The sequence below is a fragment of the Nyctibius grandis genome, chromosome 5 (assembly GCF_013368605.1).
Source record: "Nyctibius grandis isolate bNycGra1 chromosome 5, bNycGra1.pri, whole genome shotgun sequence".
In the NCBI taxonomy this organism is placed as follows: Eukaryota; Metazoa; Chordata; class Aves; order Nyctibiiformes; family Nyctibiidae; genus Nyctibius; species Nyctibius grandis.
The window spans coordinates 41678759-41696031 of NC_090662.1; the positions used below are offsets into that span (position 1 = coordinate 41678759).

At 43.4% G+C, this 17273-nt stretch overlaps 1 protein-coding gene across 2 annotated transcripts; it reads left to right on the forward strand.

Moving 5' to 3' along the window:
• The first annotated feature begins 1321 nt into the window (after nt 1-1321).
• Nucleotides 1322-16671, forward strand: DYRK2 (dual specificity tyrosine phosphorylation regulated kinase 2). Of its 2 annotated transcripts, XM_068401851.1 has the most exons (3): nt 1322-1621; nt 2403-2539; nt 10897-16671. In XM_068401851.1, the coding sequence occupies exons 1-3, from the start codon at nt 1567-1569 to the stop codon at nt 12496-12498; spliced, it is 1794 nt and encodes a 597-aa protein (XP_068257952.1). In that variant the 5' UTR covers nt 1322-1566; the 3' UTR covers nt 12499-16671. The 2 variants fall into 2 exon arrangements, with proteins under 2 accessions (XP_068257952.1, XP_068257953.1); XM_068401852.1 differs by lacking the exon at nt 2403-2539.
• Nucleotides 16672-17273: the final 602 nt, after the last annotated feature.

Below are 17273 nucleotides of genomic sequence, written 5' to 3' on the forward strand. Positions count from 1 at the left end.
CTTGTGAAAACACTGAGAGTAACCAGCAAACAGCATTTGTACACCTGGCAGCCAAGAGGAAGGGACACGGGGAGTGTCTGCAGTCATCTGGGGGGACACTGAAGAAGACAAAGCCTTTCTGCTGCAATGAAGGGAAAAGACTAGGTGGATGTGGGTGGGAGAAGGTACGATTGTTTTCTCTGTGGGACAAGAGGGGTTAGAGAAATTGTTTATTTCTTTGTACCAGTAAAGGAAATGTCTTTGTTTATGCATGTATCATCTGTGGCACTGGGAGAGGCAAAAGTCTTTCTCTCTGGCAGCAGGGATGGATTATTTTTTTTTAGGCGTAGGAAAAGGGGAGATTTATTTTTCTGCCTTTTTCTGTGGAAAGGGATGAAGGGCGGTCTGTCTACATATCTACCAGCTGTTTCAAAAAGGAAAATATGCGTGGTCTGTACAGACTTCAAAAGGGGTTGAGCGTAGGTAGGAGAGTTCATTTCAACGCTGTCCCAAGCTGAGCAAATGTTCAGATATCTATTTTTGGCTCTAATGACGTTCAATCTGACAAACCAGGAATTCAAAGCGTTGTACTCCACAAAGCACGTTGCACAGTTTGGAAAACACGGCAAGTAACGCGCTCCCCCCGCCCCCGCCCCGCACTCTCCCTCATTCCAGCTTGAGGCACTGTCGACTCCGGGGCAATCCCAAAAGCTCTTTTCCCTCACTGCCATGTTTTAAGTTTCCATCCCATTACCCGTTCCAGGCTATTTATCCTTCCTCCCACGCTGCCATCTTTGTCCTTCCAGTTTGACACAAGCGACCCCCACTGCCTCAGCACCGACTTCTCCGCCCCCCCCCCCCAGCGGTGGCGTGCCGCTGCCCCGCACAGGCGGGGGGTGACGGGGAGAGGGCCCGGCCAAGATGGCTGTGACCCCGGGGGGGGACACCAACGGCCGGGCGGGCACGCGCGCCCCCCGCCTCCCCGCGCCCGGGGCCCGGCGCACGGCGGCCGTTGGGCGGGCGGGGCGGGGGGGGCCGGGGCGCGCTGCCCCCCCCCCCCGCGCGGAAGGGAAGCGCGGTGGGTCGGAAGGAGCAGCGGCACGCGCCGCCGCCGCGCAGCGCAGCGGTAGGGCAGGGGAGGAGAGGGAGCGGCGGGGAGGGACGGAGGGAGGGGAGGCGGCCGGCGGGGCGGGGACTGCCCCTCCAGTGCGCTGTTTGTCCCTGTTCCGCCGCGCGAGGAGGAGGGCCCTGTCCGGCCGCCTTCTGCTGCCCCCTCCTCCGTGTGAGGGGACCGGGGCGACCGGGGCGGGGGCGGGGAAGGTGATGAGCTTGGGCCGGGGGCTGCGGCGGCGGCGCGGCTGCTGCTGCTGCTGCTGCTGCTGCTGCTGCTGCTGCGGCGGGAGGCGACGGCGGGCCGTTGGAGGATCTGTCCGGCCGGCCCGGGGCCAGGGGGATGCAGCGGAGGACGTGTCTGGGTCTGGGTGTAGCTGATCGGAGAAGAGAGGCAGCCGCCGACCGGAGAGGCCGAGGAGCAGCGGAGGAGAGCCACCCTGACATGCCTTTTCCTCTCCCTCCTCTCCAGCGGCCATGTTAACCAGAAAACCCTCGGCTAGCGCCGCCGCTGGTGCTGCCTACCCAGCCGGTAAGGAGAGGGCCGCCGCGATCGCCACCGCGACGGGCTGCGGGCCCCCCGCGCCGCGCCTGCCGCGCTGGGCCGGGCCGCGCCGCGCCGTGCGGGGGGTGGGGGAGAGGCTCGGCCGCCCCGCGGCTGACCCCGCAGCTGCCGCCGCAGCGGGGCCGTCCGCGTCGGAACAATGATCCACCCTCCCCCCGGCAACCGAGCCCGCGGGGCCGGCGGGGGCTAGCGGGGAGCTGCGTGTTGGGCTCCGGCGTGCTGCTGTTGTGCGAGGTGGCGAGTTCGCCTCGGGGAAGGCGGGGGGGGGAGATCACTTAGAAAAACGACCCGGGAAAAACTGGGAATCTCTGCGTTTGCGGGAGCGGCCGCGTTTGACAGGGAGCGGCGGAGCTCGTCTCCTCTCCGCTGCAGACTTGCGAACTCCTGGCGGGTCCCCGGCGACGCCGGGATTTCGCCGGGCCAGACGGCTCGGGAGGGGTCGGGCGGCCGTCCAGCCCCGAGGCGTGTGCGGGGCAGAGCCGGCTTGTTCTCCCGGTTAGGCGCCTGCCGGTGGCCGGTTAATCTCGGATGAAGGGTTTAGCCGGGCGAGCGTGGCCCGCCCGCGCTATTAGCCGGATCGGTGCGTGTGTGCGCCGCGGCGGTGATTAGCTTTTAATGGCTTCTGCCCGAAGCAAGACGGGCGGCGGTGCCGGCGAAGCTCCGCGGCCGCGGGCCGCCGCCGCCCCGACGGCCGCGCTGCCTGAGGGGCCGCCGCTGCCCTCCGCGCTCACCCCTCTGCTCTCCGCAGGCAGGGCAGGGGACAGCGGCCGCCCGCTGCAGTCTTCCCCGGCCACCGGAGCCGGGGTCTCCCGGGCAGGAGCTGGGACCGGCCCGCCGTCGCCCCTCGCATTGCCGCCGCTCAGGGCCAGCAACGCCTCCCACACGGTGAGCCCGGGCACGGGGCGGGGAGCCGGGGCGGGGAGCGGGGGGGGAAGGGGCGTCCGGCCCCGGGGGCTTGTCGCGCCGCGGCCTCTCTCCTTTTGCCGGGTGTCCCCCGCGGCGGGACCGAGCCCTCACGGGCACCCCGGGGCGGGAGAGGGCAGGGGCCCCGCCGCCGCGGGCACCTCGTCCAGCCTAACGAGGCGCTTGATGCTTAAGCAAAGTGCATTTAATTTCTGCAGACTCTGATCATACGTGCATGTTTGTTGGGAGGCTGGGACCCTGTGACTGCGCTGAGAAGCAGCTTTCTCCCTCTCCCTCCCCAGCCCCCCTTCAGTCTGGTTTTGTGTCTCATTTTCAGTGACAAATTAGATCTTCCACACTCGCACAGAGGAGCTGTTCTGGTAAATGCGTTTTTTGAGATGACATTATTTTGGCAATGAGGTTAGTCACTGTGATTAAAGGGTCGCATGAACTGTGGTGAAAAACGAAGGCTGTTCTTTCCTTATATGTCTGATTAGCTCCGGCCGATAGCTGTCTTCTGTAGAATAGCTATCGCTATAGCTGGGGACAATGATTGGATGAATCTGACTTTATTGCTGCAGTAGTTTACCTAAAGAAATAAGCATTGATGGCATGAAAAGGATGTTATTTTCCGGTTCTGTGATATCTCACATTATTTCCCACTCCTACTTAATCTACTAGGAATGAAACTTCCCAAGTATGCCACTATATATGGATGAGAGAGGTATCTCTGTCCTGAAGGCACGACAGGGTAGAGAGAGGGGTCTATGTGCTGTCATGTTAACACTAAATATCTGAAATTTTTGCTGCATACATTTCCTTTTAAATTATGAAAGATTTCATACAGACCCTGAAAGGCATTGATGGCATACTGTCAGAATTAATGAGTTCTTCATGGATACTCACATACTATCTTTGTAAACATATGGCAGAGCTTTAAATGGTAATGTGATTTTGGGCTAGTGGAAGGTGAAACTATCCATTTAGATGTTAGTGTTTCAGTGACTTTTTATGTAGCTTCAGGGGTAAAAACATCTCATTCAAATCCATTTATAGAAAGAATTGGCTTAAAATTAAAAAAAATCAGTATATGTAGGATATTCTCTAAAGGAATGATGAATATTCTGCAAATCCAAGGTGGAGCTGCATACTTGAGATCAACATCATTGTATATTTATGTAGCTAGGGTATATATGTGAATTGTTCATTAGTATCAAAGGCTAATGTTTTCACATTCATATACCAGTTAAGTTCTGGTTGATTTTTAGAGTTGGGGCAGCACATGTAACAGAGCCCAGGCTTAATTTAGAATTTGTGAAAGCGTGGTGGTCCAGCTATATATATGGGACTATTTACTAATTTTGGAAGTACAGAACTTTGGTATTTTTATACATAGATTTTTATATGTGTGTGTGTATAATATATATAGTGTCTGTGCATATATACATACATATATAAAGATGAAGTCTTTATGAAAGCATGCAAGGGGTGTTCAAGAGTTACATTTCTGTGTTTTGAGTATTTTTATACATATATCATTGTGTATGTATGCATATGTTTATATATAGCATATATGCATGTGTGTGTATATATATACACACATAGAGATGGAATACTTAAGGAAGTGCACAGGGATGACGAAGCTTTATATTGCTGTGTTTCATGTCCCTCTAGACTCTGACTGTTGCAAACTCTGCCTTTCCTTTGTGATACAGAGCCTACTGTACAGTATTTATTTAGCCTTGGGTACTATTACAGACATACCTCAGACTGCCTTTCTGAATTTTGTAGCTGATTATTTTGTGGTTGGCTGACATAACTTTTTGTGGTAAGGATCAGATGTGACGTCAGAATGCTGGATTTTAACCTAAAAAAAAAAAAGGCTATATCTGTTATGTGATCTTTCTGTAAACTTCAGGCCTACTGACCTCAGCTGACACCGACTGATTGGAACCATTGGTTTTGCATCCCACTACTTCCTCCAATCAGACTGTTTAAAATGGAACATTTAAATTTTCTTAAGCCATTTTCCTTCTTTGTGTTCATTTGCTTATTCTGTTTTCATCCCTATTGTATCTATGTGACTTCTGTAATAGTTGAAAATTGAGAGTATTTCTCTTTGTGTTTCAAACTTTCAGAAGGTATAATTTGCTTAAGTGGCTTAACCTGCTGGTGGCGGGAAGTAAGTGTATACATTGTATATAAACTAGTTGGGAACAGAGACTGAGATTGAAGGTAGTTTTTTGTTTAAGCTAAAAAGTTTTTTTTCAATTCAGACAGAGGAGAAATCCACTACCTGTCATATTTCTTGCAGCAGTGAGTTGTGTGATCTAGACTCTAGTGAAACTGTTGTCTCCTACTTTCAAGTGAAGTTTCATTGTTTGATAGAACATAATAGCATTGGGAGAGCATGGGTAGAAGATGCTCTTTTACACAGGCTTAGTATAACAGGGCAGAGGTTTTGGCTGCAGTCTGCAATCACAGCAACCTTTGTTGCTAAGCAGGCTGTTGTGTATTGTACCAGGGAAGGGTTTTATTTTTAAAACAATTTGTGGCTTCATCCTAGGCTTATTTCTGTCTACTTCCATCCCTGACTACTTTTTTGGCTCATGGTGGAAAATGTGAACTCATTTCCAACCCCTTGTCCAATCCATTTTCCTCTCTAAAGTCATTGGTTTCTCTTTTGAAGCCTTAAGTTCTTGCCTTGATGATTGGATCCTTTTTCTGTTCACTCTCTGCTGTTTCATTATAGTGTTCTTACGTCCACCTGACATGCTGCAGTAGAGATTAACTTGCTTGCCTGCTGCTCTGCTCATGTAAATCCCGACCCGTCTGTGAGTCCCTCTCCCAGACTCTTGTCTCTGTCTTCTGCCTGCCTCCATCTCTGTTCTTTCTTGTTTGGCACGTATCCCTGCATTCTGCATGCTCCGTGTTTCTCTTGCAGTAAAGCAGTCTTAATCTTTTTCTTCTCCTGTCTAGTACTGTAACACCAACCCATTTACAGTGAGCGCATGATTCAGTGCCCTCCCTCTTCAAGCCCTAAGATTTCCCTACAGCTAGCCTGTTTCCTTTTGCCACCAGCGGTGAATGTCTGTCCATATACTTTTGCATCATTCAGTCAGTCTTAATCTTAAAAATTTTAAAGTTAAAAATTTTAAAAAGTAATTTACATGATAATGGAACAGGGATTCCTGGACTCTGTTAACATGAAGATCTGATGGATCACATGCTGCAATTTTTTATTGTGGGCAGCTGCTTTAAAGCAGGTGAAAACAAAGAAAATACCTTCCTATTGTGGTGTTTTCATGTAATAAATTGCCACAGAAATGCTGTCACATTTCAGTGGAAATAACTATGCGGTCATGACCTGGTCTTTGCTATAGCTAGACTTCTTTGGATGTTTCTTGTCCTTCTACGTAAAATTTGTGTCTAGGGGGAATATGAAGCTATCTTAACTTTTAATGGGGGGGCTCTGAAATTTGGGCTCCAACAGTTGGTGGCTGTGCTATGGGGACTGCAGTAAATCTGGGCACATCTCTCCTATCTGTACACTTCAGCTTACCTGAAGGGTTCAATTTAGTGTCCACTGACTGTCCTTTCTGGTTTCAACGTGTGTAATACATGCAAGGTGTCCCAGAAGTATTCAGACTCACTGTACCCGCACAATCCTGACAGGAGGAAAAAAAATTATGAATCAGTATGACTCTTGAGCCGTAGTTCTGTCTGTGAGAATATTTGCTTATAAAGTCAAAATTAACTTTTAAAAAAATAAGCTTATATGGACCAGATATGACAGCAGTAAAAAATCCAAATGGTGTGTTTTTTCTACAGCTCTTGTTGAGCCACGAGCTCTTTAGGACATGGGCTTAGTCTTTTTCGGTGTATAAAACCCATACTCATAATAAAACCGTTATGATAATCCTGCATTATTGTTATCATACTAATTAGCAACTATTTTTAGTTCTGAACAGAGGAATGCTGTTGAATTCATTTATCAAGGAAAAAAAGGCCTTTTGTACATTTGCTCAGGTTGTAGTCAACAAAATAGGCAGTGAAGTGTGCTACACCTGATGCCGTATGCTTCTAGCATGTTAGACACAGTAGGACTGAAACTGGCGTGCCCAGAAATGCTGTAAAGAAAGGGGTGTATAGTCTAACATTTATTCTTTAATTAAGTTACTACTTTGGAACACTATTTCTTCCTTGTCCTCATCTATGCAAACTAATAGCAGATAAAGACATCTTATTCCTGTGCAGTATTTTAGCAGGCCATTGTGTTTACTTTATTATTAAGATTCCTTTTATAAACCTTTTCAGATTCTGATTGATATCAAAATCTTTCTTTCTGGGGTTTTGCTCAAAATAAAATGATAATATACAACTGAAAAGTGTGTCTATCTTGGGTAGTTTTATAGGGTGCTAATATCACACCAAGTGACTTTTACAAAGATAGAATATGGTACAACTACATAATGTCTTGATGCTTTGGGAAGACAGAGTTGAGAAGAGGTATATGCTCCTGTGGTGTTCAATCCTATAGTTGTAGTCTTGTAGAAAGTCCTGAAACAGACCATTGCATTGGCTGAGTGTTACTGCAAGGGAATTGTCAATTGATTTGCCTTCTTGTTAGCAAGGTGAACTCACTTTTATGCTACTTTTATGTTGTTACAGGTCTGTGGTCGACTTCTGTCCCTAAACCTATTTGTGAAAACAAAGCAAAAAAACAAACCCCAAACACTCCCACCCCTCCAAAGAAAGTGGTTTTTTTTTGTTTTGCCTGGTGTCTCTACTTAAAAGGTTAGGTTTTCGGCATAGCCATCAACTTCCATAAACTGAGCAAACCAAAGTTAAAGCAAAATCGTAGCTGTGATTTTGAACTTACGAAAAACTACTGAGAAAGGGGAAAAAAGTGTTGTAATACTTGCTGTTTTGTAATTGGTGTTTCCAGAAGATTCAGGATGATTAGTTCTTTGAGTTCAAGCTTACCTGTTATTTCAGTATGTTTTATGGAGGAATGTGTACATCAGTAAGCTTTTGAAGATGTGTGCTAAAAAATACGTAAATCTTCGAAGGTGTAGCTGGGAATGAGCATAGGCAGTAAAATACTTAGTAAGCAAGCTGCATAAGTGCACGCAGGTTGTCAGCTGTGTAGGTTGTTGGTTCTGGAATTTACAGGCCCATCTGCAGAAGCAAAAGGGAGAAACCATAATCTCAGGCTTATGGTTTCAGATGAAGGGCTGATGGAGCTTCTGTGTACCATGCACAGTTTGGTACTGGACTAAGAAGGCTGTAGTCCTTTGTAGCTTCACTGGTGAAGCCTGTGGAGCTTGTAAGCAATGCAAGCCTGAACTTGACAGCAATCTCAGGCACCCGGTAGCCAGAAGTAGATAGGCAGAGCAAAGGGCTGGTGAGAATCCAAGCTTCATCCAGGCTGGAAATAGAAGAGGTGGTGATTCTTGTGCAGGCAGCACCCTGAGATGGGGAAAGTCCATTTTTCATATTGACTTGTGGTTGTGATGTGTCTGATAGCTCTGAAACTCTTGTTGGGGTTTTTGAAAGACAAGTAAGCTCTCTTCTCCCCCACAGCTTTTGGAATAGAGCCTGTGCTAATTTGGTGTCTTCCACAAAGAAAACCAGTACTACTGTTTGCATCTGCATTTGCATTCCCAAGCAGCAGCTGACTGTAACTGGCAAAACCGGTCACTTTGGATTTGGGGTGAAGCTGGGATAATGCTGGTGATTTCATTCTGCTGCTTGGAAAAAAAAAAGCCAACCTGTGAGCAGTTGAGAGAAACCATGAGGCTGCCTGAAGGTGCAGGAAGCAGAGCTACGTGGTTTACACTTTAGAACGTGTTTGCAAACATGCTTTTAGGAAAAAGAACTCTTTAGTCCCTGTTGAGAGTGGATAAATGTTTGGTTTTTTTTCCAGGCCCTGATAAAAAGCAAATGACTGAAGTCTGAGAAATTCCCCAGTACATCTATTGAAACAAGCAGTGCTTAGGAAGGGTAGAAAATAGTTAGCTCTGAAAACAGGTGACTCAAGTGAAAAAAAAAAAATTAAAATGTGAACTGTGGCAATGAGTACTTGGGTTAAGAAATTCTTAAAGATGGTTTTCTCCCCTATGCTCTTTCTTCCTCATTGTCCATATGCTAGTATTGTCTGGTCCCGGTTTGTCCAGATACATACTGCTTTGTTGTTGAACCAGTGCCGCAGAAGTGTTTGTACCTGGAATTTCCCAGCTTGAGTACTTGTAGTCTGTACAGTTACTCTGCTTCTTCATCGTGCATTTCTCACTTACACAGTTTTGCAATGCTGTATGTGCTGAACGTCTGACACATCTTACTAACTAGATCTGGTTGTTCTGAGATGCATCGTGTAGTAGCTCCTGGGGCTGAATTTTCTTTTTTTCAGTAACTGCTGTTTATGTAGAGGATCAGGGCGGCCTTCAGGAAACTGCTACTGCAGTGCGCTTCAAACTTGACCTGAAGGAATTCCCTGTAGGCATGATAGGCTCGTTAAGTCCTCTTGATGATTTAATTCCTGGTGCTTTTGAGACATCAGACTAGGAAGGGAATTAATGTCAATATCCTGTATATCTTCACTGTGCTTAAACGTTACCAGCATCTTTGCTCTGAATTGCAATTGTGTGGTAACGCTTTCCATGAGATTAATCAGATTTGATAGTGTGAGCCAAAATTGCTCTGCAAATAAACATACACAGTCAAACTGCAGTGATGAAATAAAATAGACCAGTTATTCCATGTGAGTCAAAATGGAATCAGAAGAACAGTGAACTCAGCAGAAGCAATCCCTGAGAGCTCTTGTGCTTACATTGTGTGTTTCAGAGCTGCAAATTTCAAAATATTATCTAAAGGTGAAGCTGGTGTCCAGCTGGCTACTCCTTGGGATCAAGTTACTGTATTTACAAAAACATGCTTCTGCCATGTCAGACTGATACCTTAACAGAAACACAAAATATGCTAGAGTCTGTGTTGCATGTCCTGGTTTTCTCATTAGCAAGCACATCTGCGGTTGCAGCACAGATTTCATTGCCTCATATCACAGCACACAACTGTCATTTTCCGATTTCATTTCAGCAACCTTAAGTGAACAGGGAATGTGTTTTCCTTAGCTGCCTAGAAAAAATAAGGTTCAGATTAAAAGTGCTCTCAACCCTGGCTTGATCATCTGTCTGACAGTATCAGTGAACTTTCGGTTAGTATTTTGGCATAAATATTGACTGGTGAATCAGCTGGAGAGACAGAAGGGGAATTCTTCCCACGTTTGTATAAGACCAGGCAGAAGACAAACTAATTATCCTCTACTTTAGAGCAAATGAGGAATTCTAAGGACAGCTATTTTAGTGACAAGTATACGCTTGTAAACTTCTCATTTTTCCTTAAAAATAACAGGTTTTGAGCAATAGTTGTTTTCATACCCCAGTACTTCCAGTGTTTCTTTGCTTGAAAATGCTGAATGCTGCTTATTCCCTTGTGAAAACTGTCAAGAACAAATGCAATTTCTAAAATCAACTAATCCTTTTTTCCATTCCTTTAAAATAAAGTTACTGATATGTTCTTCAAAGCAAAGATTTTCTTTCCGCTCAAGTCTGTAGCAGGCCCAAAATCTCATCTTGGTTAAAAGTTATTATAGGGCTGTTTTGGGAAAGTGCTAAAGGATATGCTTATGCTTCATTGATGTGAATACAGTGCTGCATAGTGACGGTCTCTCAATTGCAAGCAGTGAATGGCATCTCTTGAACTTCAGAAATGTGCAGGTTCTTTTTCTCTTTGTGCATGTCACAGCACATTCCTTCTTGCTTAAAATTGTATCTGGAGCTTTTGATATACGGCAAATTTAGGAACAAGTTAAAATCTTGAATTCTGAGAACAGATGACTAGGAGAGCCTGAGCCATGTAAGTTCTAGTAGGCATCGTATATAGATCTCCAGCATCAATAAAACTGCTACTATGTTCTGTAAAGTCTAATTTAATGTCCCTCAAGCATACTTCTTGATGTTACAGGACTATTGCCTTGAAGATTCCTTGGAGGAATTGTTAGCTTATCGTGGTAGCACATCTGTGATTGTCTTGTTGCAAACATTTTAGAGAGTCGTGAAAGTGGCATTTGAGAAACAAGGATCTGAAAAATTTAATAGCATCTAGCAATGTCACAGTATATGTGCTGTATTTTTTAGATTATCTGTAGACAGCTGACTTCTAAAAGAATACTTAGTTTTGAGGTGATTTAGGCAGGATGGCAGGTTGCAGAATAAATGGTGAAGCAGGGAGTTCATGCCTTTCTTTTTAACTGGGTATGTATTTATTTTCAATTTTAGGTTGGAGGCAGTAAGCACACAATGAATGAGCACCTCCATGTTGGTAGCCATGGACAAATCCAGGTTCAGCAGCTGTTCGAAGATAATAGTAACAAGAGGACGGTTCTGACAACACAGCCAAATGGACTTACAACGCTAGGCAAATCTGGATTGCCAGTGGTTCAGGAGAGACAGTCAGAGAGTGCTCACAGACGACAAGGGAGCTCCAGCTCTTTAAAATCTACAGATGGAACAGGGAAGGTAAAAGCCTCTGTTATGACACCAGAGCAGGCAATGAAGCAATACATGCAAAAATTAACAGCTTTTGAGCATCATGAGATTTTTAGCTACACTGAAATATACTTTTTGGGTCCAAATGCAAAGAAGCGGCAAGGTGTGATTGGTGGTTCGAACAATTGCGGGTATGATGATGACCAAGGGTCTTATATACAAGTACCCCATGATCATATTGCGTACAGGTATGAAGTCCTGAAAGTTATAGGGAAAGGAAGCTTTGGGCAGGTGGTGAAGGCCTACGATCACAAGATGCATCAGCATGTGGCGCTAAAAATGGTGAGAAATGAAAAACGTTTCCACCGCCAAGCTGCGGAAGAAATTAAGATCCTGGAGCATCTCCGAAAACAAGATAAGGATAACAACATGAATGTTATTCACATGTTGGAAAACTTCACATTCCGCAGCCATATCTGCATGACATTTGAATTGCTGAGCATGAACCTGTATGAATTAATAAAGAAAAACAAGTTTCAAGGCTTTAGCCTGCCTTTGGTCCGCAAGTTTGCCCACTCAATTTTACAGTGCTTGGATGCTTTGCACAAGAACAGAATCATTCACTGTGACCTTAAACCTGAAAACATTCTGTTGAAGCAACAGGGTAGAAGTGGTATTAAAGTGATTGACTTTGGCTCAAGCTGTTATGAGCATCAGCGTGTGTACACTTATATTCAGTCACGTTTTTACCGTGCACCTGAAGTCATCCTTGGTGCTCGTTATGGGATGCCCATAGATATGTGGAGCTTGGGCTGTATTCTAGCAGAGCTTCTCACTGGTTATCCACTTTTACCTGGAGAAGATGAAGGAGACCAGCTGGCTTGTATGATTGAGCTATTGGGCATGCCTTCTCCAAAACTCTTAGATTCATCCAAGCGAGCCAAAAACTTTGTGAGCTCTAAGGGTTATCCCCGCTATTGCAGCATCACAACCTTGTCCGATGGCTCTGTAATACTTAATGGTGGACGCTCTCGGAGGGGCAAACTACGTGGCCCACCAGAGAGCAGAGAATGGGGTAATGCGTTAAAGGGATGTGATGATCCCCTGTTCCTTGACTTCTTAAAACAGTGTTTAGAATGGGATCCTGCTATCCGTATGACACCCAGCCAGGCTTTGCGGCATCCCTGGCTAAGGAGACGGTTGCCAAAGCCTCCAGCTGGGGAAAAGGCCTCGTCAAAGAGAATTACAGAGAGCACTGGTGCTATAACGTCGATTTCCAAGTTACCTCCGACTTCAAGCTCAGCTTCAAAACTGAGGACTAATTTGGCACAGATGACAGATGCCAATGGGAATATTCAGCAAAGAACAGTGTTGCCAAAACTCGTTAGCTGAGTTTGAAAAACCCAATGCTGTTAATATGAGAGATACAATGTGGCTGAGCCTTATTTGTATGAAAAAGTAGCTCAGATATACATTTTTATTTGCTCAATAACTTTATTCATTTGTATCTTTCAGCACTCATTTTAAATGTAAGAAATGTTGATTTTGTTTTTATAACAACACGGGGACAATGCTTTAAGTTTTTATACTTATTTTTTAAAATGTTTGTCTTCTACAGTACAATTAGCCTTACTGTAACTAGTGTGACACAGTAATAAACATCAGTGGCAGGCCACTGGTTACAACGTGACTGTCATGCATTGCAGTGTGGTGTCAAAGGTATTAACCTTTCTCTTCCATGGTTCATGTTCGGTTTCACCTGGGGTAAATTTGTAAGACTCTACCTTTTCAATTTTATGGGTATGGGTCTTGATTCTGCAAACACTCACACCTATGCCTGACTGGACTCCAGGGAGAATACTGAAAGAAATACAATTAAGCACCTGTAAACTTGTAATTTAAAGTGGAGCCATAGGATGTTACATTGTCATTTTCTGTATAGTAGCCCAGAGAAAGTAGTGGTATCACTAATGATACAGTCGCCTCCTATGGAATGCTGTCTCTATTCAAAAGTAATGTTTTTGATTAAAATGAGCATTTAAATGTAATGCAAAAAATAAGGACTTCCAGGGCTAAAATGACTCTCTTACCTTGCACGCCATGTGGTAGAGTGAGAGGAACAGGCAGTCTCAGAAAGAATGAAGATGGAAGTATGTCTGTTCCTCTAAATCTGAGAGTGACTGATGAGTTGGTAAAGCAAAATGTTCTGGACTTCATTTCAGGTGTATAACATTGAGTGTTCACACTGGGCTTCTCTCTCTTCCCACCCTGCCTCCACCGCCCCCGCCAGTTTCTTTTCTCTCCTAATGTGCATCTTTGTCTCCCTAAATCACATGGGCAGAAGTGCTTGTTCTGTCAGTTTTATACTGTAACTTCCAGACTGTTATGCTATGTGGATTTTACAGATTGCTTTTATTTCTTATGACAATGTTTGAGCAACTGTGACCTCTCTGGTACACTTACACTTCAGGTCAAATCTGCATGTAGGGGCAAACACTATGTTACTACACTGCTTTCTCTAGAAAAGTACTTCACCTTAGACAGCATAACAGTAGGTGGAAAGATCCTCAGTGGAAAGCTTTGCAGTTGGCAGACACCATCCTAGATAATTTGTAATAAGGGAGAATTATCAACAGAAAGTTAAATGGTTGAAATTTGATTTAATATTTGGCATTTGTAGCTGAAAATTACTTTGAAGGAACAGTTAGAGGTATGCGTAGATTTGTTCACGTGTGTGTGTGCTAATGCTTGTTTTTTTTTTTTTTACTTTGTTCTGCATTCGTGGAAGAAAGATGGTCTTTACTGAGGAATAATATCTAAACCTATGAGAGAAATATTCACATATTGTAGCATGTTTTCAACAGGAACAGTTTGAGATCTGAGATCAGTATTTCATCACGTGCAATGGCCGTGGTCTACCTTGGATGTATAAGACATATGAACAGGGAATTTTAAACAAAGTAGAACATAATCTAGAAGGGTTTATGGATGTTAGAACAAGACATACTAGAATGGATTGCATTAAACCTCAATAACTTTACTATAACCAACACTTATATGCACAGATTTTACTGAGTTACTTGTACAAATTGCAAAAAATACTTAAAGCATGGTCCCCTGAGAGGCCAAGAAAGTTTCCGGTTAAGTTCTCCTTCATATTCATTAATTTACCACTTACAGCTTAATTTTTGTTTGTTTGGTTCGTTGGTTGGTTTATTTTTAATTTAATGTAAGACTGGGGGAGGGATATAAATACAAAATGACAGAATTCTCAGGAAACATATCACTTCTTGCCAAAAAGTCAACATCTAAAGAAGCTCCAAAAATAATTTCAGAGTGAGGATGGTGTTTGTTGATTGATAACTGTAAAAATTAGAGCATCAATCAACAATTTTTCTTACTTTTTTTGAAAAAAATATTGTTTCCTGCCTCTAGTCAAATTAAATTATTTAGTGTTAAATGTTCACAACTTTATACAATGTGTGTAAGTGCAATATGTAAACATGTATGAAATCATGTTAAAAATGAAATATAGTAATACAGTTAAGTGGCTTTTGGATTATGAATATCCAGTAAGTTACGGTCAGTAAATTCTAAGTCTGGAAAAGAGATACGTTACTTTTCATATAAAATTAACTGACTCTCATGACTTTGGGAATATAATACTGTGTGTTTCTCTACAGTAACTGGGAATCTTTACTTCCTCCACCACCTGCTTGGCTTTACCACTCCTTTCTACCTTAACTCCTCCTGCAAAAGTTAAGAAATAGGGATGCTTATGTTAGGGGTGGAATAAGAATCACCTCCCTTAATATATTTTAAAGGGAACATTGATACATGTTCCTGCCTTTCATGGCAATTGAAGGTGAAAACATTCATAATGTTCATGGGTCATTAATGGGCTAAACCCACTAAATTTTCTTTTTCATGTAACCAGTTCTTGATGCCAATAATGCATTTATGATCCACCTTCTTCATAAATGCTACCGGAAACTTTAAGGCCAAAATACAGTGTGCAGAGCTATTTTTTTAACCCAGATGATACAGTGGAACTTCCTCTATGCTAAAGGAGCAGCTACATCAAGGTTTTTAAGTGATGTAGCTGCTTTTTATTGTAGTTTATTTATACCTGTAAAAAAGGAGGGAGGGAGGGAAGGACATTGCCTCTTGCTTTGATGTGATTTTATTCTAAGGGCTCTGATAATTAGGCTGATAGAAGTTGGCTTGGAAACAGTGCTTAGTCTCACGTGTTACCGTTGTCTGGGGACATTGAGCTATTTTCAGATTTAGTAGTAGCACAGTTCTTGTCTTTGGTTGCAGGCTCACTTGGCTCAGTTTCTTGCACCACTGGAGTGTTCATTACAACTTAAGTGTATTGGAACAACAGAGTGATGCAAGATGTGTAGATTAACAGTAGAGGATGGATTGTGCCCTTGGTGTTAACAATGTGCCTTTTGTTACAAATGCTGTGGTGTAGGGCAAGCATCTTGGCCTCTTTAACCCTTTGAATGCCAGATAGTAGGGATGAAATCTATTTTTAAATGCTATACCTGTCTTAAAACATCCTGTAGATGATCGAGGCCTTAACAGGAACAATAAGGCAATCACACTGCTAGGGTGGAGAGGACACTCTGTTCTTGTAGTACGTCTCATTAAGGGGTTAAAGATGGCCCTTCCTCATTGGTTGGACTTCAACATCAAATTAATTTTTTTTTTAATAAATTTTTGTTATGATGACACTAGACAGAAATCAACTGTATTTGTAAAAATTTACCTCAGACTCTTTAGTTTTGTAGTGTGATTTAATCCCAGGGCATTTGGTATGAACCAAAGTGCATTCCTTTTATATGTGCCTGGCTAAGTCTTATAAAGGTGGCCAGGGATTTTTACAATTTGGGTGCAAGGCACTTAAGCCACTTTTAACTTGGTGGGTGGTTTGGAGTTACAAATGACTTCATGGGAATGTTGAAAACACTTTAGACATAAGTAGCATCGGGCAATATTAGAATCTTTAGGAAAGGGTGTGCATTATTTAATGCTCTCCATTTTTTAGTATTTTTTTTCCATCAATAGTATTTGTGGTAAGTACAAAAATAACTTTTTCCAGTCAGCAAAGATTAGAATATTGCCCAGTTTAATGCTATGGTAGCATTTAAATAAGATAACAGTTGTGAATTATTGTTTCTAGGGGCTTGTACATCTCTGCTACAAATTGTAATTACTCAGTTCAACTGCTACAATTACGTCTAAGCAGTAGCTTGGGTTTTTATTGGGCAACGACTTAGACACGTGACTGTAATATGCTGCAACTGTGTGTACTGAAAACGTGAAAAACGATTGAATGTGGACTGTGTATATATGTATGTATAATTTTCTGTGAGATGCTGCTGTTGCCACTTAACATTAAAGATGTTGTAGTGGGTTTTAATCCTAGTGGCCAGTTTTATGATACTGTATGTATTGTACAGCTGATGACAGGAGTTAAGACTGTTCTAGTGAATATTTGTTACATTTTATTGTTGTGGCCAGAGATCATTTCAGAATAAAATTTTATGTCCTACTTTACTTCTGTCCACTGTAGTTTGGGTTTTTTTCTGGTCGTAAAGAGAGTGCTGGCATTTCTTAAACACGGAAAGGCCTTCTCCTAGCCTGCTGAAGTCAATGCCAGCAGTGCCTTTGTCCGCCAGCACGCTTACTGGTATCTGTATGTAGTAATTACCCGTTGCTGGAGGATGACTTTTTTGCTGCTTTATGTGTCTTGACAGCCTTGAATGTTGCCCAAAGGCTGGTTTTGTCCTGAGGTTTCTAAAATTCTTCTCAGGACTTAGAAAGTAACACGTTTTGTGTTTGTATTTGCCCCATACTTTAGAGAAAGCCATCTTTGGCAAGAATTTTGCCTGCACAGGTGTTTTGATTTTTTTTTTAGCTGCTTTTTAAAGATTTTACACATACCAATAGATCTGATTTTATAAGAAATATTGGCTTGGGAAAAATGCAGTGTATATTCATTTTCTCAAAACTGCTTTAAAAAAGCCCAGATTTCTGCAGTGATTTTTGAGTCAGACTGACTTTTCAGAACTTGTCAGACTTCGTAATGTCCCAGGATAATGAGAACATACTACACAAAGCTGGTAGGCTAGACTGAGCTAAATTCTGCTCACATACAC